Source organism: Phaethon aethereus (genome assembly GCF_964289735.1).
Source record: "Phaethon aethereus genome assembly, chromosome: 1".
NCBI lineage: Eukaryota > Metazoa > Chordata > Aves > Phaethontiformes > Phaethontidae > Phaethon > Phaethon aethereus.
This window is the reverse complement of record NC_138575.1, coordinates 21,304,480-21,332,400: the sequence shown is the minus strand read 5'-3', so window position 1 is coordinate 21,332,400 and position 27,921 is coordinate 21,304,480. Positions and strand designations below refer to the sequence as shown.

General features: G+C 36.2%; 1 protein-coding gene across 5 annotated transcripts in view; it reads left to right on the top strand.

Annotated features, from left to right (window-relative positions):
- BRD1 (bromodomain containing 1) overlaps positions 1-27,921 on the top strand; it is a 63,743-nt gene that overhangs the window by 24,715 nt on the left and 11,107 nt on the right. The window contains exons 4-9 of one of the 5 annotated variants that reach the window (XM_082001103.1): positions 1,165-1,272; positions 2,100-2,412; positions 3,203-3,463; positions 6,669-7,157; positions 23,414-23,549; positions 26,753-26,880. In XM_082001103.1, the coding sequence (XP_081857229.1) occupies positions 1,165-1,272; positions 2,100-2,412; positions 3,203-3,463; positions 6,669-7,157; positions 23,414-23,549; positions 26,753-26,880 (1,435 nt within the window). Of the gene's footprint in view, positions 1-1,158; positions 1,288-2,099; positions 2,413-3,202; positions 3,464-6,668; positions 7,158-23,413; positions 23,550-26,752; positions 26,881-27,921 lie in introns of all 5 variants that reach the window. The other 4 variants (XM_082001101.1, XM_082001102.1, XM_082001104.1 and 1 more) reach the window with 4 other exon arrangements.

Below are 27,921 nucleotides of genomic sequence, written 5' to 3'. Positions count from 1 at the left end.
ACAATTGGTTTCTGAAGAACTGAAGAAAATTTGATCTCCTCAGGTTTTCTAGTACGTGTGCCTATGCTGGGTAGCACTCTCATTCTTCTGTCACAAAAAAAAAGTGCATCTAAGTCCTATGACATTCTAGAGTTAACATTGCTGGGAGAAGAGACTTGAGGAGGCGATAATGCCCAAGGGTAACATTTATATGAAAAATGAAAGCAAAATGTTTGCACTTATGAGTCTTTAATTGTCCTTATTTATTAAAACACCATTCCATTTTTACTTTTTGCAAGCTGTGAGCATTCATTGCAAGCTAATGTAGTTTGTAATTCTTGAGTGCCTTCTGGAATTCCATGCATCATTCATGTACATTCACATATCACTTGCTATACACATGTATTATGTATTTTTTTTTTACACATGTATTTTATGTGTGTGTTTCTGTGTGTATACTTTGTTTACATGTTTATATTACATGTATACACACACCTTTAATAATGTCATTAAGAATTTATTTTTGCCATAACAAGACTGTTTCAATGTTGATAACTCTTTATATGGCCTGAAAATAAAGCCATAGAGGCGTTGTAATATTGTCTAAAATAATGAAAATCCTGAAGGATGATTGAGGATTTGAAGATCTTGATTCTGTTTTTTTAAATTATTTTATTGGAATTTATGTAGAACATTGTCTTTAAAATTACTCTTTCATCTTACGTAGCCTGTAAATGTTCATCAAATTCTCTTTTTACAGTTCGAATATGGCACTACAAGTGAAACTTAATTTTAAAGATGCTACCTTTAAATTCTTGATCTTATTTTCACATTGTTGGCAAAATACAAAGCTATTCTTATGTAACATCTTTTCAAAGCAAGTTAAAAAATGGAACAGTTAAAAAATGGAACAAAATTCATTTATAGATAAAATACAAATTTGCATTCTGAGAAGCTGGAGTTGAAATTGAGTCTACAGTGAAGGGATGAGAATGATTTTTCTCATAAAGCTGAAAATGTATGTCAGACAAATGCCAACTGATGATATTGAAAGTATCATTGAACTCGTTTAAATATATTGTCTTTCATATCTAAAGTACTTTACTGTTGCTGCAAAACAACTTTTAAAACAGTTATCTTAATGAAAAATGCTCATTTGGATAATTATTACTTCTTTAGGTCAAGATTGAGCAGGTTGCTATGGAACTTCAGCTTACTCCATTCACTGTACTTCTGCGATCAGTTCTAGATCAGCTGCAGGAAAAGGATTCTGCTCGTATATTTGCTCAGCCAGTGAACCTTAAAGAGGTATGTTTTAAGCTGTATCTCCTTATGTTTAGATATGACTTGTTGACAAATAATTGCATGCAGAGTTGGGAGTGGTGTTACCTTTTAATCTCTATTCTCAAAATTTATATTATGAGTTACGACTTACTGCAATGAAAGTTATTTATGCTCATATACCAAAATAATTTCTGGGTAATACTTGTACAGAATAACATGGGTACATGCTGATCTTTTCTGGTAAGATTATTTGATAAAGCAAACTTGAAGGGTGTCTTGAAAATTGAGATGTGGATACTGTGTTCTGACTTACAGGTGACATTTCTTTTTATTCAGTGGGAAACCAGATAAACTTAAGTGTTCGCATGTGTGTGTATGTGTGCACACATACATATACAATGCATTTATACAGGTGTATAAATAACATGAAGACATGTATATCTGTATATATAAATTGTATATATACACACGTGTGCATATACTACATAACACATGTATACATTTTACATATGTGTTATCTATAAATACACACATTTATAAGTATGTGTGCATAAATACACATGTATATAAAACCACAAAATTATAAAAACGTGGTTTCAGCATCTCTTAGTAGAGCTCCAATTTGTTACTCAAAGATGCAGAATCTTGTAACGTAAACTTCTGTTGGTATGCAAACGTTTGCAATATCAAGATGTGCAATACTAAGCTTCCTTTTGAAGTTCTTGATTTGGGGTGTTACAAAATATGTTAGAAAACGTCAATCAGTTAATAGCTAATATTATGTTGTCTGTAATAAGATAATTTTACCCATTCATGTTTTAAATATTTATTCAAAGGTTCCAGACTATTTGGATCATATTAAACATCCTATGGATTTCTCTACCATGCGAAAACGGTTAGATGCTCAAGGCTATAAAAACCTCAGTGAGTTTGAAGAAGACTTCAATCTTATCATAGATAACTGTATGAAATACAATGCAAAAGATACAATATTCTATAGAGCTGCAGTGCGTTTAAGAGATCAAGGAGGTGTAGTTCTCAGGCAAGCTAGGCGAGATGCTGAAGGGATCGGTTATAATAATGAAACTGGAATGCACTTACCTGAACGGCCTAAACTTGAGTCACCTCAGCCTTTCTCTTGGGAAGATGGTAAGATGTTTTTGGATTATTTGTAAAAGTTGCATTTTTCGTTACACACTGTGTGTACATTCCATGCAGGTGTTTAAGACTACTGCTGCTCCGTTTGTTGACTAGATGTCGCCTGCCCCTTAAAAACATTGCTTGAAAGATTCAAGTGTTTCTACTTTTAATAGATCTGTTGTTAAAAACAGTGTTATCCAGATTCTGGTTTTGACAGTGCCTAATTTAACAACATATATGAAAAGGGTTTTTAAACCAAGTGCTTTCTTTCACATGATTGTATATGCTTGTAAGGCATGGAAGATGACTACCAGTGAGCATAAACTTAAGCACATTCTTAAATAGCCTACTGAATTAAAAAATCAAACACATTTGTAATACTAGGAATTAAAATGACTTCTTTTGACTTATGTATGGGTTTTCTGAGGCTTTGGCAGTAAAGGAGAATAATGAAGACGTTTCTTTTATAACCATAATCTTGCCCTTCTTTTTGTCAAGAAGGAAGTCTTCTATTAGGGTGGGAAGGATTAATTATGTCTTCCTTATGACCTTTTAGTTCTTTGCTCTACTACTTAGTTCTCTTGAGCAAAATGCTGATCAAGAAGAATAGTAATTATATAGTAGGAATTTGTTTCAACATTTCTTCACTGGTCATGATAAAGCTACTAAGACTGTAATCTAAGTAGCTTTTTGATGAGATTTTTTAATTCTGGCCAGTGACTTTTTTTTTTCCTTGTTGTTCTGGGAAATATTCTGTGAAACACTAACAAATTTTCAATTATACGTATTTTGACTTCAGTGGATAGGTTACTGAATCCTGCAAACAGAGTGCATATGTCCTTGGAAGAACAGCTGAGAGAGTTGCTAGAAAAACTTGATCTCACCTGTGCAATGAAATCCAGTGGGTCAAGGAGCAAAAGAGCAAAGCTGTTAAAGAAAGAAATCAGCATTATTCGCAACAAACTAAGTCAGCAACACAACCAAGTTCCTCAAATAGAATCAGGTATTGGAAGTTTCGAAGAAGAAAGTGCAGCATTAGAACAAGACGGCGAAGAAGAAGGTAAGATTTTAAACTGTATTTAAATCAGTACTGTTTTGAACCTCTTCAGTCAAGTGCTTTAATCATGTGAATTCAAGAGTGTAATAAATTAATATTATATTTAATTTTTAAATGGACAAATAGTCACTTAATCACAACAAATATTTTAAGAATATGAGAATGATCTTTCTAAACAAAACCTTCCTCCATTGTTTTTCCCAGTAGCAGGGCTTTTTAAAAAATCAGGTATTAAGAAATGAAAATACAATCAATCTCATATGAAAAGGAATCGGAAATGCCTGAGTGGGAAACATCTTTGTATTTTTGGAAATCTGCTTACATAACAAAATGTGTATTAGGGATCATGTGTGCCTGGGTCAATGGTGCTGAAAACTCTGGTTGTTGTGCTGTCTTGTATTGTCTTTTGTATTCTCAACTCCAGACTCTGGGGAGGGTGGAGGGTAGGTTTAGGTTGGGGTTTTTTGTGTGTTTTGTGGGGGTTTTGTGGTTTTGTTTTCTGTTTTTTTAAATAAATTTAACAAGCTTCGTGTTGTAGAATCAAGTCAGCCGTATCTAACCAGCCCTTCCCCTTGCGCTTCTCTTCCTCCTCAAAACATTGGTCTCAGAACTGTATCTACTCTTGGCTAATGACCATGGATTTCTATGAGAGCAATATACTAGAAAGATCTAACTTTATATTTCCGTTGAATATTGTCTTTTCTTTTTTAGCTTTAAATCAGTTCCTGGGATCTTCATTGCTCATTTTTAAATGATACAAAGAAAGTCTACTCTCTTAAAAAAAAAAAAAAACCACACCTTCTACTGAGTTTGTTTCACAATCAGCTCTTTTCTAAAAAGCTAACCCATTTTTCTTTAGGAGAGTTAGAGATGTGTTTTATTTTGAATAAGTGCATTGAATAGGAGGAGGAAAGAGCTCAAGGGAAAGTGGAAGCATGGTAATACATAAAAGTCTGTGTCTGGTCCAGCTTGATGCTATCAAAATTTTTGAAAGGTGAAGTCAGTAAAATGACTGTCCTTAACTGCCATTCAAACAGCAACGTGGTGTTTAATTCTTAGTGTGACTAAGAGAATGCTTTTCAAACATATAACTTGCTTGAGATTTGAAAGACAATAGTAGAAGTGTACATGAATCATCATACTTGTTCTGAGGCCATTAAGCATTCTTAAAATGTTTAATGATTTTTTTTTAATTTTGTTTTTTTAATCTTCACGTGATGATTCTATTAAATATAGTTTTCTAGGAATATAGTTTCCAGCAGATAATGAATATGCTAACTTGTTTTACTTGTAGGTTAAAATTTTTATGACACAGCCTTTCACTGCAGCTGTTGTGCAAAAAATAGTCTAAAAGTAAGCAGTAGCTGCTTTCATATATTTACAGCTTGCTTTTTAAAAAAAAGCATAATGAAGAACATGATCCAGAGTTGATTGGCATTGTTGTTATGATTCTGATCTAGGGAAAAGTAATAGTCATTAGTTCAAATTTAGATTCTGAAATGGAAAGTACTTAGAGGAGTAAAGAAAACATTGCCAAAAAGAAAGATGAAGAAAACAGTAGAATCCTGTGACCCAGGATGTCTACAGGAGCTGACTTCAGAAGAACTGTGAATTACTCCCTTGCAATTCTGTTTCCAGTTTCTGATCATGTGCAAAATATGATACCAGAATAACCCTGTGAAATGCAGGTTTTAGTGTCTGAGTAGTTCTCAAGTGTTTTTCTGTGCTTAAATCTTTTTGTTAATATTTTCTAATTAATTGTAAGACAACCAGAATTTGTTCACAAAGAACAGTCACCTTGGACTTTCTAAACTACATGCTTTTTTAATTTGTAATACTTCAAATGTGCTTATCTGACCGTAAATTTCATTCTAGATGTCTTGCAATTCTAATACTTGTATGCCTTCAAAGGATGTGAGCATAGTCACACTTTATTTTAACAATATATTTTTAATTTTAATTAATCTACTGTTTGATTAAACCTTAAACAATGGGGCAGGGATTTTTCTGCACTTAAAAGTTACTGAGTTCCAAGTAAACATTGCTGAGCCAAAACCAAAACAATATAGAGACAATATTTAATCTATTACAGATACAGGGCTTAAAACCTTGTTTTTTTACACCCTTTTTTTCAGATGACATAGAAAAATTAACTAAATTCTAAAATAACATGTGATAGCATAAATATCACGTTGGTCTCTAGAATAAGCATCTTCTTTCTTCTTCTTAATTTATATTTTAAAAGATTCTTTCAGAAGCTGGAAAGAAGATTTTAACATCTTTTTGAGTTGATAGTTATGGATTCGGAAGTCCTTCTACTTGGGAATGCTGCAACAGTAGAATGTTTATTTTCTTTCTCATCACTTGGAGTGAGAAACTGAAACTAGTTTTATATGCTCGCAGTTGCACCTCCATTGTCTTTTCCTAGCATGGAGTTACTGGAATTGACTGGGACATGATCATGTTTTTTTAAAAAAAAAAAAAGGAAGAAAGAAAAAATGGTAGAGGGTGGTTTTTCTGATTTCTCCTACCAAGTCTGCATTGTCAAGAGTGCATTTGCCAACTACTGGCTAATCAAGCTGCAAGACTTTGGGGGTTTTTCTTTTCTCCCCTTTTTTATTTCTGTTTCATTCTGGTAGATAAAACTTGGATCCACAACTGTAAAACAGCTTTGCAAATCTTGCCTTTCTGTAAATTTTATAACACATTTTAGCTCACTCTAGTAGATCAGATTACAAATACTTTTTTTTAATCTTCTCTGATCAAAGTTGTCTTAGGCGGGTAAGGTGAATATTGATAAGGTGAAATAGATGATGTATATTATTAAAAATTTGACTTGAATGGCAGTATAATTGCATTTAACAGATGATCATCCACCACCCCAACGTTCTATTTTAAAAAATAGATTTCTTAGTTTTTAGTTAATGAAACTAACATAACTGCATGAGAAGTAAAAAGTATTTATCCAGGTGTAAATTGTTAACACCAACTATAAACACCTACTTTTCTATCCCTGTTACATTCCCAGTATAAAAGTAGGAACTACTAACTAGGACAGATTGTTGCTAGTCAAGGTTTGTTTTTAAAATGTTATGCTTTGTTTCCAAACAACAATTTATTTGGTGGGCTGCACATTTATAGTGAGTTTTATAATAGACTTTCTAACTACAGGTTTTCAAAAATCACACTCTATTTATAATTTTTTCAGGAGATAAATCTCCCCCTAAACTTGAACCATCAGATGCATTACCTCTTCCTTCAAACTTGGAGACTAATTCAGAACCACCAACCCTCAAACCAGTAGAACTCAATCCAGAGCAGAGTAAGCTTTACAAAAGAGTAAAATTTGATAATGAATTATATAGCACTTCCATTCAGAAAGAAATAAATGGACACACTCCAGAACACTTACTTGACAGTAATCTCAATGAGTCGACTGTTTCTGCTGTAGCTGAGTCATCAACTGATGTAAACAGACGTACATCCATTCTCTTCTGCAAATCGAAAAGTATAAGCCCCCAAAAGTCTGCAAAGAACACTGAAACCCAGCCAACTTCTCCACAGCTAGGGACCAAAACCTTTTTGTCTGTAGTCCTTCCAAGGTTGGAGACACTTCTGCACCCAAGGAAAAGATCAAGGAGTGCATGTGGAGATTCTGAGGTTGATGATGAGTCCCCTGTAAAGCGCTTGGATACAGGTAAATGTTACAAAACTTACTTGAATGGATGCATCTCAAAATTTAACATACCTGTTAACTTTTTGACATACATGTAATTGTTAATCTTCAGATTTTGGCACTTGAACAGTTCTTCCTTACAGTTGAGTAGCTGCAGTTCAGAGAATTACTGATTGAGATTTGTGTTGGCCCTGTATAATTAGGCTTGGTGAACCAAGTTTTACTTTTTGACCGTTTTCACTTAGCATTGAAATCTTCAAGTTTACTTGTATGCCTGGGTGTTTTTTGGGGGGGGGCAGTTTAAGCTATTTTCTGTTTCCTTTTGTTGAAACCAATAGGAAGGGTGAATCAGCTGCTTTTTTGGAAATTCCCTGTTAAATTACATTGAAACTTCATCTATGGTGCCAAAACTAGAACTCTTATAAGGATGAGCATGGAAAATACATGTTCCATATATGACTTCATTTTGCTGTAGTGCTACTCCAAGCATACTTTCACCTTTATGAGACTGATGACTGTGTATGAGGTGCTTTGTATACCCATGTATTTTATGGAAATGTTAAAAACCCAAAGTATAATGACATTTCCTATGTTTCTTTTCTTTAGTATGTGCACATCAAATTAATAAAGTTGAAGAATCTAAGTGTAAGATTATGCTCTTAATTGGACTTATCTCAAGAACATTTAAAAAATTATCTTGATACATTGGTGCAGTACAGTAGAAGATACTAATTACACCTTGTCTTAGTGAACTGTAGTTCTGTTTATTAGAGAAGTTTGAATAAAACCCTCTTTGAGAGAGTGGCATAAGGAAATTACTTAAGTCTTATTTCCTTAACGTTATCCATGGCCATTGCTATGACTTTTATATTACCTTCGAAATAAATATTCTGTTTCATTGTCATGTTGATAACCCATATGCAGGTATGAAAATGGCATGTGATTTTTTTTTTTTGTTTCTTTGAATGAAAGATACAGGAATTTAATTTGAACAACTATTGTGAAGATGTACTCCAAAAGCTGTTTGTGGTTTTTGGTTTGGTTGTTTTTTTAATTTGTGCTTTTGGTGGTTTTTTCCTTTGTTGTTGTGTTTTTCTGGTGGGTTTTTTTTGTTGGTTGTTTTGTTTTTGAATAATCATGTGAGGAGGAAAATTACTCTAATGCTGGAATCATAGCATAAGAAAATTATAAGTAACATCTGGTATAGAGGTGGTGGGGTCTTTTCATTTATATTTCTGTTTGTTTTGCTTCTTTGGAAAGCCCCAGGTTCCATTCCTTTTCATAACAGCTTGGAGAGAGCATGTAGGTTTGGTACTTTAGTTCTGAAGTAGTAATCATGTGAAGGTAGTGTGATGATAGAAAAGAGTTGATCTTCATTAATGATATAAAAAGCTTTTGTTTCTAAATACTGCAATTTACCAGTCTTTAATCTAGATAATTTCATTATGTACCTTTATACAGATTGCATTTTATATCACACGCAGTGAATCATTTTGTGCTAGGTCGTACCACAAATTAGTACTAATTCCTTTAAATTTTTACCTTAAACATGTGAATTGTTTCTTTAGGCAAAAGATATTTTTCGTATATAGGAAAACTGCCTTAATTCTTGACCCCCACCAGATTTCTGAATACATTTAAAATCGCATTTTGTTCCTTTTCTCTCTGTGGAGTTAGGTGGGATGGGGGGCAAATATGCTTTTGATTATCTTCAAAACAACCAACCAACCATACGAACAATTGTGGATAGTTTCTTCTAATTTAGTAGTCTTCCCATTTCAGAATTTCTAGGTTGTTGAGTTTTCATTTTTTTCCTACATAACATGTAAGCTAGTAACAGGAATAAAATCCAAAAGGTTAAAAGAATTCTTTCTTTTTAATTTGTAAATACAATTCTCTAGCCTCTTGCTGAAGCTAATGAAGATATGCACAGAATTACATTTATGCAGAACTATTACTTAGGGGGCATTTATATTTAAACTTTTAACTTGTTTGTTCAAGAAAAGACTGTGTATGTGAATTGAAATATTTTAACCAAATTAAATTCACCTGAAGGTGTTCTAGTGATTAGAATGTGGTTTTTTTTAAGCATACATGGTTCATACAGATGTGTCAGCTTATCAAAGCTTGTTCCTGTGATGCTTTTTCTGTTTGCAACCAAAAATTTTGCTTTCACATTGGAGATTTTATTCCTCATGTTGTTTTCAAACTTGTGTCTCCACGCTAATATAAGCAATATGCAATTGGCAGCTAATTTGAGCTACGATTCCGCAGGAAACAAGCACAAAACTCAAATGCTTTCCAAGATTTAAAAGCAGTTGAACTGTTTTACTTTTGCATATGCAAGCTGGTGTTGATTCATGCAGATGTCTCTGTTCTGATAAAAATAAATGAGATTATGTATACAGTAATACAATTTTTTTCTATTTGGATGTTTTTCACAAAATTTAGATTTCATGTTTTTATTCAAAAGTATTCAGCAGACACGAGCCTTTCACTCCAAAGCCATACCATGATAGAAAAGGCAGGCTTCAGGCTTCTTAGAAGTGTTCTTCTGAGTTAGCAACTTCATAAGCAATCAGTGTAGTTGAAAATGAATTATTATTACACTGTTTTCATTGACAGGCATGAATTTTAATTATCCTCAATTCTTGATATAGGGAAAAAAGTCATTAAAAAGGACTTTGTTTAATATACAAAACACTGAAATCTTTAAGTGGTCAAGAGCTGCACTGTCACATCTTTTTTTCCTTCCTTACCTATTCATAACCAACATGGGTTTTGTGCTGTTACTTAAGGATGCCTTGTCATTTTGTCCCTCACCTTACTTGGTCTCCTCAATGTTTCCCCCTTAATGTCACTCATATATATTCATGTGTAAAGAAGTTCAAAGGAAGACTCTCAAGCTTACCTAGTTAAGTAAAACCACACCTACTTTGCTGCATCATTATTCTCATAGACTGCCTTTTATTATGCTCTCTTGAATTACATTTGTTTGAGGTTGGTGTGCTTGCCAGTTAGTTTCAAGTAAGACACATACAGGATCCATTGGCACACTACTTTGTAAGTATGGTGTCCTATATGTTGTTGGTTTTCATATACAAAGTAATTATTGAAAGACTATCTTTTTTCAGAAATGGGGGACTAGTGCACAACATGACAACCTTCAAAGAGGACTGAAAGCAGTTCACTTTAATACTCTGACCTCCCTTTATATGTGACTCTCTGTTTAAAAAACATGAAGCAGCAGTGTAACGTAACCTTAATTTTTAATTTCATAGTGTTTTACTAGGGCATTATCATTTACATATATAGCACATCTTTCTCCATAATTGCTATGTGGAAACTGACAACTACATAGTGGAGAGATGTATTTAAACATTTACTATACATGCTTCATGTATCTTGGTTTTGCTTCATATGGTATCTAGCAATTTCAAAAAGAAGATAGGTTGTTTTTACTTCAGGAACTTTGGTCAAATCAGATTGATGTATGATTCTTGAAGTTGAGGCAGGTCAAATCTTAACTGCGACAAGTTCAGTGATCTTTTCAAAATACCCATTGTATACTTACCTTGCTCTTCTGTTACTAAGGATTAATCCTTTTCGTCAGGAAATCAGTTGGTGCAATTGTTACATCTGAGAAAAATAAAGCTGATGAATGGATAGAAGGTAGATTTTACTGACAATTTAAAAAATTTGCCTCTATCAGTTTTGTATAGGTAAGATGAACTCCTGGAAGAAATGACTGTTTTAAGATGCCTTTAGAGCATTGTAAAATGCTAGATTAAGTTCAGATTAAATTTTCGTGTGTTCTTCATTTTATCTGTCTCTCTTAAGCTTTCATAAAATTAGGATAGTAATTCACAGTTACTGTACTGGTACCCTCTATTCTAATTAGAAACTAAGTATTTAGAATATACCATCCTAAAGCAATCACTTTAACTTATCATAGAATTAGGATTGCAAATGGTGATTATTGTAGTGCAGTATGTTGGTTTTCTATTATTTCTTGGCTAGATAGCAGTAATAGAAAATTTCAGTGAAACATACCATTTACTTAGAGTTCTTGCTTCCAGCGACACAGATTTTCTCAAGGCACTGAAACAGATGTGAACCATTATTTATAACATGGATCACTGAATTAGAGTATTTAACACAGTAAAATGCACAGTGGTTTTTTGGGAGCGGGGGGATGTATTATTTCTTAATATATACTTTGCATGCAGTTGTCAGTATACAACAAGCATAATTATACCTTATTAAATCTATTACTAAATGTTGCGTTGACTTTGTTTCTGTCCGATCACTACAAAATGTTTGACAGCACTTAAGAACTGTCTGCAAGTAACCTGCATATGAATTCCACTTGCATTTCATATAATTTAATATTGTATCAATGACCACTTTTACTTAATTTAATTTGGAGTGATAAAGAGAGAGATTATATCTGGCATAAAATGGAACACAGGTGATTTGTTTTAATTCTTCAATGCTTGATTTCTAATAAATCTTTGGCTGTCTGGAACACAGGCCAATTTGATAAAAAGTTAAGCTTCATATGTGCAGCATTCAATTACCATTCTCTAAATGGAGTAAGTGAAAGTAAAACATGCATATCTAAGAGCATAACTATGTCCTCTAAGTAAATAACAAACTAAACTAGAAGTTGCCTAGTGAAAAAAAAAAAAAATTGCCATACTTACTCATCTGGTTAACATAGGTAGGAATGATAGTGTATATATACATCTATTCATTCGTAAAATGCAGTAATTTGACAAAATTTACTGACGGATAGAGTCCTTATACTTTGAATTAAAACTATTATTTTTATTGCCTTTTTTTCTTTAGATGCATAGTTACTGTTTCCTGTAAAATCTGGTGGGGAATTTAGTTATTTAAGAACTTAGACATGTCCAAGAACTTCAGCTGCCTGCCTTCACAAAAATGCAAAACATAAAACATTTTTCAGGTGTGTATGCAAACAAACAAAGCATTGGAGATTGTGAAGGCCTAAAAGGAATTATCCCCTGGTTTGTTAAATTTGTCAGTATAGAGACACGGGGACTACAGAAGCTTGACTGCTGAGTTGTCTGGGTAAAACCAGGCTGCACAGCAGCCCATAAGTACCAAAGAGGCTGAGAAGGGGAAGTTTGACTAGAACACTACCAATGTTAGTGCTTTTTTACTTGTTTTGGCAAGTTTGTGGATTTTTTTTTTGGTTAATTGTTTTGTTGTTGGGGTTTTTTTGTTTTGTTAATGGGATGACAGGCCACTGAGAAACTTGGACTATTTGGTAAGAAAATCAGGCAAATTAAGGAGAGAATTTTGAAAAAACTGAATGCTGCATTACTGTATTTGGCCTGTTCAAGGTTTAGACAGGAATTCTGTCAGCTCTACTAAAATTTTTGCCAATTTAATTTCTGGAAAAATATTGAGAAATAGGAGAGGATTTTTGTAATACACATGGAATACACATAAGTGCGTAAGGCAGAAAGAGGTAGAAGAGAACCTGTTTTATACCAGTCATAATTGCAATGGCATTTAAGAGAATAAATGTTCCTTTTGGTTTTATTTCATGTAAGGAACCATAAGATTAATTTCCTCACTATTAAAAATTCTTTTGCTTATTTCTTGATTTATATTACTGGTATTGAGGGAATTTTGAGCAACATAGTCAAGACCGGTGCTTTTTTCAAGGCTTGTGATGTATATGCATGCATTAATGTTTTAGAAATTTTTTGTGTGTTTTAAACCTGTTAATTTCTTTGAAAGAACTAATTTTTTTGTTATTTTAAGGATATTAATTATTGGCACCCAACTTAAAATTGCTGTGTTTTCTAAGATCAGTATAACTGAATCTTCTGTAATTAATGTAAAAATATTTCTAGATGCCCTTCTCTTTTTCTGTATGCTGTAGGAATTGTGGAGCCTTTTACTGTATTCTGACATTTCATTTTTGTGACTGCTTAGCTCATTTCTTGGCCCCGGTTTGGTTTTCTGAAAAATAAAACGTCATAGTCCCCTATATGCTTTATCTGTGGCACTTAACGCTATTTTTTCTTCGTGGTGCAGATGGTAAACAGAGAACTGTGGAATTTATTGCAGGTATTTTAAAAAATTGTAAATTTGGAGGTCCACACTATGCTTATAAATTAAGAATACACTTGCCATGGTGTTGGGACTGAGTATAGATGACCTACATTCAAATTCACAGGCTTAGATATTGTCAAGTTCCTTGTATCAGGTACATAAGGTACCAGAGTTGATCAAATCACCATTGTATTTGACCTGTTTGGAACATCATAGAATCATAGAATAGTTTGGGTTGGAAGGGACCTTTAAGGTCATCTAGTCCAACCCTAACCTACTCACCTACAGGTCTGATTTAAGAGATGGATGATCATAAAAATGAAGCCGGTGACTCCAACACTAACTTTGGGCACTGAACCTGGAAGTCAGAAATACGGGTGACTTAAGGCTTATTCTGCTGTGAGTGGAGAGATAGGGAGAGTTGCCACAGAATGATTGTCGGCAAGATGAATGTCTCTCAAAAGGTTTGTGTGTGGGTTTGTTTGTTGTCTTTTTTTTTTTTTTTACTTTCCCATTTATTCCCCGTAGATGAGAATAGATTATGTAGTTACATGCATAGAGGGAGGTCCTCCATAAAGAGTAATTATGGTACTAGGTACACTTTTGCTGTATCATACATGCAGTCCAATATTTTGGGATTTTTAATTGATAGCTCTCTTCTGTGTTTCCTGTTGTAGTACCCAGGCATAGTTTCTTCGGTGTGCATAGAGGAGGTGTACACATAAGAAGGTATCCCATACAAAGAAACATGTAATACTCAAGAATAGGTAAAATACTTGAAACAAAGTTGCTTTTATTTTGTTGGTACCAGAACAGTGTTCATTGGTCATGCTGTCACTTGGACTTTGTCAGGCCATGCTATCCTAACGTGGTAACTCTCTCACCACTTTCATTTTCCTTACTTTCCTCCTTCCTTTTTTTTTCCCCTTTTCTTCCTTTACTTTTCCCTTTTCCCCTCCCTCCACCACTGTAATAATACAGCTGTCACGCAGAATTGGCTTTCGAACAACATGTGTTTGGAAAGAAAATGTAGACAAAAGCAGATGTTGAGAAATAAACTTCAGCTGATAAGGATGGCTAAGTACTCCCAAGTTCTAAAAAATTTTTTTTTCTTGAAGGTAAAAGTATTTTAGGTCTGAGGGGAAAAAAAATACTATCGATTCATCTGATTAGATACAAAGATGTGAATATGCAAGTCATCCTTACTCTAACTCTTTGTGTTCAGTGCTGCCTAAAAATAGCAAAGTTGGGTTGTTGTTTAATAGCCCTTGATTATCTTCATTTGATGCTTGAAGCACTGTCACATTGACTGCATGAGCAGTGAAACATCTTGTTTTGTCTTTGTAGCTTCTTTCGTTGAAGCCAGGAAGACAATCTTGAGATTGCAGGAACTGTTAATTTTTGCTAAGCTGGAATAAATCTTTAGTATGATGTTTAGTCTCTAAAAGGGTTCAGATCATGCACTCCCTCAAGTACAGTGCAAGCTATCCCAGAAGGAGGCTGTTCCATACCTTTAGTATGCACTGGATACTGAATAACTTGAAGTTTTCATCTCCCCGTGTGAAATACCTCTCAAGGTACAAAAGGCCTGAAAAATTAGGTCCAAAAATGCAGCTATGTAACTTAATGAAGTAACTGGCTAATTAAAGGACTTGCAGTTTACTGTGTTGTCCTGTATGTCATCTCAGGAGTGGCAGATTTCTGGTAAACATTTCTGCCTTCATCTTTCTTTCGGATGGAAACTTCAGCTTCAATTTCTGTTCCCTGTCCTAGAATGAGGCACAAATTAAGAACCAATTCCTCTAAATAGCTGTAAAAGGCAAATAAATGATAAATTATTTGTTTCCTTTTCAATAGAGTAGGATTGCTGGACATGCTTACATAAGAGAGCTCTGAAGTTCACCTGTCCATCTGTTTCCTTTTCTTTGGATACCATGCCCAGCAACTGTGTTCTCACAATTACAGAGAAACATTTACTTTCAAAGAAGAAAACAAAATGTGTTGGTAAAAGCTTGTATGAAATCCTTTACATAGTAATTTAAGAAAAAGAAGCTGGTTTCGTTAGGAAATGGAATAGCCTGCCTTTGTAGGTCCTGCTGGACTGCTCTGAAAGACTGCTAGGGAATAGGTTTTTGTGCTAATATATTGCTAGATAATTATAATGCTTTTTCATTATATAAGTTGAGAACAAAAATAATCTTTATTGATTTAAGTTTTAAATAACTTTTAAGTTTTCCTTCTTTTAACTTATATCAGGATTTGGTAGCTGAAAATAAAAATCTGCACATGGAAAATAAGTAAGAAAATACTTTTTTCTAAAGGACCTTTACTGTTTGCATTACTGCATAATTCAGAAAAAAAGTCTGGAAAAAAGATTCTGATCTTAAATCCTCGTAAGCAGTCTTAGCCAAAATAATTAGAAGTAAATAGTCCTAAATATTACTGTCTTTCTATAGTCATATTTCTTGGATCCTAAATGACATACCATTGATCTATGTGTGAATCATGCACTTAAGTCTTGTATTTTACAATCATCTGTGTGTGTTTTACATGTCATAAACTATATAAACTAGAGCTGACTAAAGAATTCAGTTTGTAAAGTTAGTTTTAAATTCATCAGGTTTTGTGCTTGCACTTTTTAATGGCATTTTCTGCTATACTACTGCTGTCATCAGTCTTTTCTATATCACTGGAACAGCTGATAGTCTCTAGAAGAAGCTGTAATTTATTTTTTTTTTCTTGAGAAACGATTCTGCTTATATGCTTCTTTTTTCCTTTCAGATTTTTCTGGAATATTTTCAAACTCCTCCACTAGTGTTGCCTCCCATTTATATATTATAAAATGTCTTGAACAGTCGTCCTATAATACACTGATCCTAGTGTTGTAATCCACAGAGCAACAGACAATCCTTATTGTGTGGAAGCTGTAGTTATTAAATGTTGAGTAGTTTTCCTTTCTGTTGTGCAGTTCAGATTCAGCTCTTTTAGCAGACTCTCATCTGATTAGCCAGCCAGAGACACTTCTTATTCCCAGATTTCAAAGAAAATTAGTAGTTACAGGATGAGTTCTTAAGCATTCTTCTGAAACATATCAAACTTTGACTATTCAGTGAGCCACCAAACTGTATTCATCACTTTAACTGACAAAGATGAACTTTTTCTGTTTAGTATCTTGAATGCTGCTGTTTAGTCTGTAGGTGCCACGTCATGGGCTCACACTGAGCTTGTTTTCTTATCTTTGGCCATGAGCAAGTTTTAAGCAAGTTTTAAAAGCTTTATTTCCAAGGAGACTCTTCATACCAACCTTTATCATCTTTGTGAGTAACTGGCTCCCATTTTGTCTGCATACTGAAGACTGTTTTAAGAACTGTAAACTTTGATGTGTTCAGATACTCCTCTGTGTATTCTGAAAAGAAAGATTGTGTCTAATATTCCTACTGCACTCCAGAATTTACTGTTGGAAGTAGACATTTATAGGGTTCACATTTTAAAAACATTGTGGATGCCTTCCTATTGCTGAAATATGCCCATTTTCAAGGTTTGCATATTTAAGAATACAATAACTTCTGATTATTTATTACCTTAAAGTATTCCCTTATCCTGTCTGTGCATACCTGTATATATAAATCTCTTAAGTTAGGGTCATCCCCCTTCTTAATCTTACTGGAGGGATTTTTTAGGTACATTTCAAAACCATGTTCTTGATGCATATCATGCACATGAAGGTTGAATTCTGTGCTTTCAGGGACTTGCGTATATTTTTCAAGAAAGGGGACTGAATCCAAGTGAAACTTCTAATTCAGTTTTGCCCCTTTTGAAACTTTAGCTGAGTATTAGTGTTAGAATACATGGAACACTTGTATCATTCTCACTGTCTCTGGACACTGCTGTAAGGGTGGCTTATATATTTGAAAGCTCTGTTTCTTTTCAGAGAGACTTAATGGCTTTTTCACTGTCTTCCAGGTTCTCATATTAACTAATATCATGCTGGGTATTTATCTCTTTGGATCCTAATTATTTTCTGTTATCCTCAACATGGAATGGAATTCAATTAAATGATCATTTTGGAACGCAGAAAGACAATTACATTTGAAGTAATTATTTTGGATCATGTTGGAGACACCAGCCATCCTTAAAACAAAAAAAAATATGAACACTGTTGGAGGAAGTCTTTGACATATATGAAACTATGCTCTTCATTCAATATATTGCCCCATTTCCGTAAGTTATTAAGTTGTACATGTTGTAGTATATGTGACACAAATTGGTCGCAGATTTTTACCAGTCCCAGCGTTCTTATTCCCAGAACATGCTCTGTGAGAGCAAATTAGTTAAGAATGTTCCATCTCCATCCTCTTCCCTTCCCCAAAACCCAGTCTAATCTTCCTAGGAGAAGTAAAGCGTACAAAAAAATGTTTCACCTTTTTTTTTTTGTGCATTTATGTAGTTTTAATACAATACTTATTTTTCTTTAGTATGTATATTTTAATGAAGACCAGTGCTAGGTAAGTGCACAAGTCAGGACTTGATTAGTCCTTGCTTGGTAAAATTAACCCAAGTAGTGTTATATAAGTGCTGGTGTGCTGTGTGGAGTTGTTTTTTGAATGCTCCCACTTTTTTAGTGGTTGAAATTACTTAACAATTTTCATTATTTCTCAGCTCTTCAGCTGTGGTTTTAATACAGCACTTCATCTTACATTTGGATATGCTTCATTTTGCATCAAGCTATGCATAATAAAGTTTTAATTGCTTTAGAATAATTTTACACAAGTTCTGCTTTATTTGTTTTCATCAGAACTGCAAGATGCTATTACAGTCTGTAATGCACAATTCTGTATTCTCTAGCAGCATTTTGTACATTTACATTCATGGACCATGCTGCTCCTTGGACTATCCTGAGTTTTGTACTTCTGTCATTTTTTCTGAACTTCTGCTGTCTTTCTGGAGTTACCTTTTCTGCTTCAATTAATTTGGTATGGGCAATAAGATTCTAACGTGCTTGAGGTAGGTAGTGCAAGTTTTAATTGCAGTTTAAGAACAAAATACTACCGGTAAGAAAAAGTTGACACTTTTCCTGACAAATACAGTTTTCAGGGCAGTGAGAAACCTGTGAAAAAGTATAAAGCTGATCATCTTTGGCTTACTTTTTTTTTCTTAGTTTACAGTTGTTTGTTAACATTTCTTTATTTTTAAAATGGTTCCGTGCGTTACGTGCCATGATTGACACAGCAGTAAACTTTCTATGAAAAGTGAAGCCTAGAGCTGAAGACTGGAAATGGCAGTAACCCTGCATTTAAGATGGATAGCAGACTTCACTATTTGTGGATTCTGTTTGTTGGTTTCTTTAAATGAAAGAAAGCTGAGCTCTGCCTCAGAGAGGACTGCTTTTTGAAGAAGGTTAAGAACAGAAGGGAAAACAAAAAGGAATCATCCACTAATGAGAGGTTTTAGTTTGATGCTTGGGATGGGGGGGGGGGGGGGTGGTCTGTATGTGTAAGAAGCTCAGTACCTGCCCTAATAAAGATTCTCTCTGTGACTGTAGAGAAAGCTCAGTTGATCTAACAAAGCCATGAGCTTTTGGAAAATGTAAATGACTCATGTAGGTTTGTCGCAGGCTTATTCAGGCTACTAATCCACGAAAGCAGGGTGAGTTAACTTCTCCCATTGATTTTCTTTATTTGACTTCTTAGCAATATCTTTTAGCCAGTAAAATGCAAATTCCCTAAAGCAAACGGGGATCTTCATTAATCTCACTTATTCTAGTAGCTACAGGGGATTGGGCGTTTCTTGCTTCACGGGAGAAAGAGTTTTATAATGATCTAAAAGACAAAATTCCCAGTCATAACATATAAGTGTAGTATATGGCTTATTTTTTGCACATCAGTGAAACCATAAAGCACTTATATTTTATTGCCTGGATTTTTCTGTCAAGTAACAAGGTCACTTGAGAACTACTGCATCTGTAACTAGATGTGAGTGCGTTTTCTTCAAAATAAACGTTGAGGTCTTCCTTTCTTAAAATAATGCCTATTCCTTAAAATTTCTGAAAAGTGGACTGTATAAACTGAGTCTCATGGACTGTGTAAGCTTACGTCATTCAGGGCTTGACAATCAGGAAAATTGCTCCTGCTGATAGCCTGCATTCTTTGTTTTTCATACTTCCACAAGCAAGAGAGAAATGTGTCTGAGAAAGTCTAAATTCCCTTTCACTTTAATATTCCTTATTAGTCAGAAAAGGGTTCAGTTTTTTTCTTACTGCTAGTGGCCATTTTACAGATTGAAAAAACTTTGCTTTCTGTAATCTGAAAAACCTAATTTTAGTGAATCAAATGAGTCATTAAATACATAACATAGGTAATGATTAAACTAGTGTAAGACTGGACTACTACTTCAGAGAGCTGTCTCTATTGCTATAGTTGCATGTTTCTGTTGCTTCCCTTGTTTCTCAACATCAGCAGTCAGGCAATGACACGGTTACTTTTCCCAGTGCATGGCTAAAAACTAGTTCATTACATGACCACATATTTCATAGTACTGACATGATGACGATGATAAGAAACAATTGCAAGGGACTGAGAGCACCAAAATATCCGTTTTGGCAGCAGCACATTCATAAACCGATTGAAGCAATCAAAATGTGAAGCTGCTTGCCCCCTCAGCCCCCCCCCTATTTTTTTGTCCTGGATACATAATACACACACACACACATAAGGAACCGGTGTACATAGATACATGTAGCCAAGTCATATTTGGTATGCATATGGTTAAACATTTTATACATACTCTTACAAAAATAAACAGATTTTTCCTTCCTTTTTCTCAGTCCATTGGGAAACCTGAACTGTGCTCTGGTTCTGTTAGCAATATTTACTTAATCTGTCTTTAAATTTAAAATTTAATCTGTGATCTAACTTGTTTCTGCTGATAGCTGATTTCTGTCAGATGCCTGAATGATAACTTGAGTAATGTGTCTCTGGCTTGTGGCAGGATGAAAACAAAACAGTTTCTGCACCTCACTTGAAAAATAGTTGTGATAAGATATCTAAGAATAAAAAACAGTTATTTGCAGAGGCCCAAGAGACCTCCATTTTATCTCTACAGAATGTCTTTTCTGCTTTTCATTTCAGATGCTATGTGAAGTGTACTGTGATAGTTTGTAGGGGAATTTAAGCTTTCTCATAAAGCATAGAATCTTCAGGTTCAAAGAGTCCTTTAAACGTCATCTAGTCCAACCCCCCTGCAATGAGCAGGGACATCTTCAACTAGATCAAGTTGCTCAGAGCCCTGCCCAACCTGACCTTGAATGGGATGGGGCATCTACCACTTCTCTGGACAACCTGTGTCAGTATTTCACCACCCTCATTCTGAAAAATGTCTTCCTTAGGTCTGGTGCAAATCTACCCTCTTTCAGATTAAAACCATTACCCCTTGTCCTATCGCAACAGGCCCTAATAAAAAAGTCTGTCCCCATCTTTCTTATAGGCCCCCTTGAAGTACTGGAAGGCTGCAGTAAGATCTCCTTGGAGCCTTCTCTTCTGCAAGCTGAACAACCCCAGCTCTCTCAGCCTGTCCCCATGGGAGAGGTGTTCCAACCCTCTGATCATTTTTATGGCCCTCCTCTGGACCCACTCCAACCTGCTCCATGTCTTTCCTGTGCTGAAGGCTCCAGAGCTGGACACAGGACTCCAGGTGGGGTCTCAGCAGAGCAGAGTAGAGGGGCAGAATCACCTCCCTCAACCTGCTGCCCACGCTTTTCTTGATGCAGCCCAGGAGATGGTTGGCCTTCTGGACTACAAGCACACATTGTTGCTTCATGTCCAGCTTTTCACCCACCAGTACCCCAAGTCCTTCTCGGCAGGGCTGCTCTCAATCCCTTCATCCCCCAGCCTGTATTGATCCTGGGGGTTGCCCCAACCCAGGTGCAGGACCCTGCACTTGGCCTTGTTGGAACCTCATGAGGTTCACGTGGGCCCATGCCTTGAGCTTGTCCAGGTCCCTCTGGATGGCATCCCGACCCTCAGATGTGTAAGCTGCACTATTCAGCTATTAAAAGAGTACTGGTCCCAGTGCGGACCCCTAAGGGGCACCGCTCATCACTGATGTCCATCTGGACATTGAGCCATTGACCACTACCCTCTGGATACAACCATCCAACCAATTCCTCATCCACACAACAATCCACCCGTCAAATCCATATCTCTCCAATCTAGAGAGAAGGATGTTGTGGGGGACCATGTCAGAGGCTTTACAGAAGTCCAGACAGACAACATCCATAGTTCTTCCCTTGTCCACTGATGTGGCCACTCCATCGTGGAAAGCCACTAGGTTGGTCAGGCAGGACTTGCCCTTGGTAAGGCTGTGCTGGCTGTCTCAAATCACCTCCCTGTCTACCATAACAATGCTTCTAGGAGGATCTGTTCCATGATCTTCACAGGCACAGAGGTGAGGCTTTCAAAACATACTCTGTTTTGACAGGTGTTCAGCATAGTCTAGAACTGAACTCCTCAGCTATTTGTACTGACTTGCTGAGAATGAGAACAAAATTAATCAATAGCATGTAGTTTGGTGCTCTGAACACTCAAGACAGTTACATATATAATTTTTTTTTCTTATATAGGAAATCAAAGGCAAATATAGGAGTTACAAAAGAGACACTCTTAAATAAATGTTCTACAATGTCAACTAAGTGACAGTGAAAGAGAATGCTTATCTGTAAATCTTTCAGACCATTAAATAAATTCTCCTTTTTCTCTTGAAAATCTAAAATTGTGTTGCTAATCCAAATGGAAGATCTCCTGGGATGGAGGGTGAAGTTCCTTAAATCACTTTACAGAAATGCCTTGAAATATGACTGGATCGTAGAAAGTAACTTGCTAAGCACAAGTTCCTTAGTTGTCAGTCCTCTTTGCAGAGGTCTTCGTAGCAAACAGACTAGAAGAATTAGAACTTAATGAAGGGAGTTCTGTCACATTTGTTTTAGGATATAATGCTCTGTGGAGAAGCACGTGAAGTTACATAAGCTTATTTGACTATGTCTGAATGAACAAAGATCATGATGACCTTTAAGACTCTGGTAATAGGATGGCTGAGATGGGTAGCTTTTTCTTGCACTACGAGAAGAATGCTGGTTATATGCCTTCAATTTATTGTAATGGAATAAGTGTGCTCAGAATTGAATTTGTGTCAAAATTTTCTTCCCTTTGCAGTCTACAGCTTGCTATAGCTGATTGCAGGCTAGTACCATTGTCTTAACCAGTTCATTTCTGTTGATACTCCCGAGTCTGTGTTGGATTCTTTCTTTTTTAGTTCTAATTTCCCTCCCAGCCCTGTGGAAGTCTTCAGAATGCTATCTTAAACCTCTTCATTTGTCTCTTCAATCAAATATGGAAATGGACTAATAAGAACTATACCATTTGTAATCAGCAAACACAGAGCAGGATTGGTGGCAGCCCATCAAATCAGTAGCTTGTAATATAAAACCCTTTTTTACGTTTTCAGTACAATTATGAAATTAAAATACAATATCCTTGGATGTATATTAACTTATGCCAGGGGAAGGATAGTCAAAAATAGTAATGTGCGTATTATTAATTGTTGATCACAGAAAACACATGATAAAGTCAGTCTGAATTTACGAAAATGGAAAGACTTTGAGGAAGAGCTAGATAGTATCAGGACGGTATCCCTACCTCTCTCTACCTCTAGTGTTTGAAAAGGATTTTCAGTATTTCTTGACCTACAGTTGTATCATTGTATTCAGATGAGTCTTGTGTTGATTTGGTAAATCTGCCTCACTTGTAATGTTTTTTTCTTGGTTTTGGTGTTTTGTTTTTGTGGTTTTTTTTCCTACCCAGCTTCTGCAGCCTGACTGTCTTAACAGTTGGAAATATTACATACAAAGACTGTTTTGATATTCCATTTGGCATTTCCCATATTATAATCTTCACCTTTTTTACCTAAATTTTCATCCTGTCTTTAAAATCTGGACTACAGGAACCTCCTATTTATAATACTATGTTTTGAAAAGAAATATTTTGTTAATATTCATGTTCTTTCTTTTTCATCACAACAAAATATTTGAAGTACAGAACAATAATGATACAGTATATTAATACAAAAAAAAATGTTAATGAAAATGGTGTGGTTTCCAGTTTGATGCAATTTATTTTTGTGTTATGCCGTAGGTCTGTCAAATGGTTTTGGAGATGGAAATAAAGAGAGAGCGTTAGATGATACTCCGGGAAGAAAAGTTGAACCTCGCCGCCGCTGTGCATCAGAATCTAGTATTTCATCTAGTAACAGTCTTTTGTGTAACTCAAGGTAAAACAGTAAATCTGAAATGCGAATTTGAGGCTGAATATATCGGTTTTCTGTACTGCTTGTGACCCACATTGGAGGATTGCACAAATTCTAGAAAAAAGAGTACATTTCAGTTTTCTGTCAAATCTGAGATGCCTTTCAGGATTGCTAGTATACTTTTGTTGAATTTGGGTTGTTGCAGACCTGGGCAGTTACACTTTCTGCTTGAGTATTCTTCTCTTGGCCTGCATAGATAGATGTACATGTTTCTGCATATCATATCGTGTTTTAATTACCTTCCTAATCCTGAGCAGTAAAGTGGGAGTGTTTATTTTGGTGAGGGTAGCAGAGAAGCAACTTCTTGTACACAGGGAAGGTAAATTCAGTAGCCGTGGAACTGTAGATTATCAGTCTGTGATTTGGATTACTGGCTAGTTATTGCAGTGATGATAGTACCTGTATACCAACTATTGACCTTTCTCCTTGTGAAGTCTGTTGTTAAAGATAGGACTGTCAGAATGGTCACCTCTGCCACCATTGATAAATATTTCTCCATCACAATGGTGCACATCTTCCAAAAGCACACTAATCTCTTGGTAAAAGGTAGCTGTCTCCAGTCCTGGGCTATGAGGATGGGGCATACAGGAGTACAGGGTAAATCTGTTAAGAAAAGGAAAAAAGAAGTCTTTTATTCATGTGTTCAAGAACGGTGTTAAACTGGTTAAGGAAATGGTGTTAACGCACTCATGTCAAACAGGCTTTCAGAAACAAAGAGAATTTAATATTGCATCTCTTGTAAATGTGATATGGAGGATTTCATAGAAACATAAAATGGTTTGGGTTGGAAGGGACCTTAAAGAACATCTAGTTCCAACCCCGCTGCAATGAGCAGGGACATCTTCAACTAGATCAGGTTGCTCAGAGCCTCGTCCAATGTGACCTTGAATGTTTTCAGGGATGGGGCATCCACAACTTCTGTGGGCAACCTGTTCCACTGCCTCACCACATTCATAGTGAAGAATTTTTTCCTTACGTCTAGTCTAAATTTACAGTCTTTTAGTTTAAAGCCATTACCCCTTGTTCTGTCACTACATGCCATTGTAAAAAGTCCCTCTTCTTCCAGCTGAAAAACCCCAACTCTTTCAGCCTGTCTTAATAGGAGAGGTGCTCCAGCTCTTTAATCATCTATATGGCCCTCCTCTGGACCTGCTCCAAGAGGTCCATGTCCTTCTTACATCGGGGGCCCCAGGGCCGGATGCAGGACTCCAGGTGGGATCTCACCAGAGCAGGGTAGAGGTGCAGAATCATCTCCCTTGACATGCTGGTCACGCTTCTTTGGATGCAGCCCAGGATATGGTTGACTTTCTGGGCTGCAGGCACATATTGCCAGGTTATATTGAGCTTCTCATCAACCAGTGCCCTAAAGTCCTTCTCCTCAGGGCTGCTCTCAATCCATTCTCTGCCCAGACCGTACTTGTGCTTGGGATTGCCCCAGCCCACATGCAGGACCTTGCACTTGGCCTTGTTGAACTTCATGAGGTTCACATGGGCCTGCCTCTCAAGCCTGTCAAGGTCCCTTTGGATGGCATCTCTTCCTTCTAGCATATCGACTGCACCACACAGCTTGGTGTCATCAGTAAACTTGCTGAGGGTGCACTCAGTCCCACTGTCCTTGTCACTGACAAGGATGTTAAACAGCACCAGTCCCGATACCGACTCTGAGGAACACTACTTGTTACTGGTCTCCACCTGAGCTGTTGACCGCAACTTTTTGAGTGCAGCCATCCAGCCAATTCCATATCCACCAAGTGGTCCATCCATCAAATCCATGTTTCTCCAGTTTAGAGATAAGGACATCATGTGGGACAGTATCAAGGTAGATGACATCAGTTGCTCTTCCCTTATACACCAGTGCTGTAGCCCCATCATATAAGGCCACCACATTTGTCAGGTGCGATTTGCCCTTAGTGAAGCAGTGTTGGCTGTCAGCAATCACCTCCTTATTTTCCACGTGCTTTAGCATAGTTTCCAGGAGGATCTGCTCCATGATCTTGCCAGGCACAGCGGTGAGACTGACTGGCCTGTAGTTGCCCACATTGTCCTTTTTTTCCCTTTTCAAAAATGAGGGTTATGTTTCTCCTTTTCCAGTCAGTAGGAACTTCGTCGGACTGCCACGACTTCTCAGATATGGTGGGTAGTGGCTTGGCAGCTACATCAGCCAACTCCCTCAGGATTCTGGGATGCATCTCATCAGGTCCTAAAGACCTGTGTATGTTCAGGTTTCTCAGGTGGTCTTGAACCTGATCTTCTACAAGTGGTCAGTTCTTCATTCTCCTAGCCCCCCTGCCTTTGCCTTCTCTGACTTGAGTGGTGTGGCTTGAACACTTGCCAGTGAAGAGTGAGGCAAAAAAGTCCTTGAGTACCTCAGCCTTCTCTGTATCCTGGGTAACCAGGTGTCCTGTTTCCTTGTGGAAAGGGCCCACATTTTCCCTAGTCTTCTGGTTTTCTTACCAGCATACCTATAGAAGCTTTTCTTGTTGCCCTATACCTCCCTGACCAGATGTAATTTAATTCTTATTGGGACTTTAGCTTTCCTAACCTGATCCCTGGCTGCTCGGACAAGTTCTCTGTATTCCTTCCAGGCTACATGTCCTTGCTTCTATGCTCTGTAAGCTTCCTTTTTGAGTTTGTTCAGGATCTCCTTGTTCATCCATGCAGGCCTCCTGGCATCTTTGCCTGACTTCCTCTTTATTAGGATGCATCACTCCTGAGGAATGATCTGTTTGATCTACAATGATTGCTGTTCAGATTCTATGTGTATAGACATTCCACGATTGAAGGACTTGGATTTGTAGTGAAAAATGAAAAAGAAAATAACTGTTCCCTATGTAGTGGAACCGTTGGAGCAGAGGGGAGATGTTTTCATTTGGCCAGTATCCACTATAATACTGGAGACAAAGCAGTTTCTCTCATTTGTGCATGTATAACCTGTACAGCAGTTGAGGTGCATTTTGGTCTTTTGCTGATAACTAGGCAATTCTGTGCATGAAAGTAATCTAGGTGTTTGGCTTTTATGTTGCTATTTGTGTTTGTTACATAAAATTTGTTAGAGCTTGCTGCTCTGAATTTACTGTGTAGTGATGAATTTTAAATTCTTTTTAAAAGTCTTGATTTATAGTGAACGATATTATCAAGTAATGGTTTTAATATTAATACTTTCGTAGTTTCAGCCTACCAAAGTGTGGTAAAGGTAAACCTGCACTTATACGAAGACACACACTGGAAGACCGAAGTGAATTGATATCATGTATTGAAAATGGAAACTATGCCAAAGCAGCAAGAATTGCAGCTGGTAACTATAAATAATTGTATTCTTAATAACATTGTATAATTATAATATTGTCCATTTATTTGACAGATTCTAGCATTCTTATTTTTGCTGCTGAAATACATTAAGCATTCTAAAAGTAGTGTTGATAGCATTGCAGAAACTACTGGTTTCTGCTTTTGACTCTCTAAACTTTGAAGAGAACAGTACATGATTTTGGGGTTTTGATTAATAAGTGGTATTTAAAGTGATCAAGCTACTCTAGTAATACAAGCAAAACTTGGACTAAAGTACTATTTGTGGTTCCATCGATATTTTTCTTTGGGCTTTTTCGTTTAGGGTTTGCTCCTCATACACTGTTCTGCATCAACGTGTTGTCAGTTGGGTAAGACATGGTCTGCTTTAATTCAGGAAAACTTTAAAATTAGGAAGAAGTGGAAATTTCTAGGAATGTGGAGGATACTAAGTTACCAAATTTTAGGGGAATAACTATGTTCTGTTAATATGTTTTCCACCTGTTTCAATATTTTAATTGCATTACAAGATTTAAGTAGGTCATCTCTTCTGTAAGTGGAACTGTGTTTGAGTAATGCAGTGCTCCCACGCTGAAGTTAGGTGTCAACCTTGCAGTGTCTAGCAGGCCTGTCCTTAGTTTCTGACCTTATAACTCTTCTCCCTCTCATCCTGGGTGTTCTTTGTCCAGGACTCTTTCATGTCTTTCTAGTGCTTTTATCTTGACTCTTTGTTTGTCTTAGTCTGTTCTTTCCTCCCCTTATGGTAAGTTTTGTTTTTCTTTGTTGCAGCTGATCTGTTTTCAGCTACTGCTTCATTACTCTCGGGTTTAGTATCTTTGTTATCTGTATGGTAACCTCTTATACAGGACTTAACCTTTTCCATTTGCTTTTCTTACTCTGTACTGGGTAGTCTTACATTTAACACTTTCCACTTAGAATTCCTGTACCTGTGTTGTTTTTTTTTTTTCCCAGACCTCTCCTTGATCTCTCTTAATTCTGTGTCTGTTCTCAGATACATTCTACAGCTGCCTAAAAGGAGGAGCACATTACT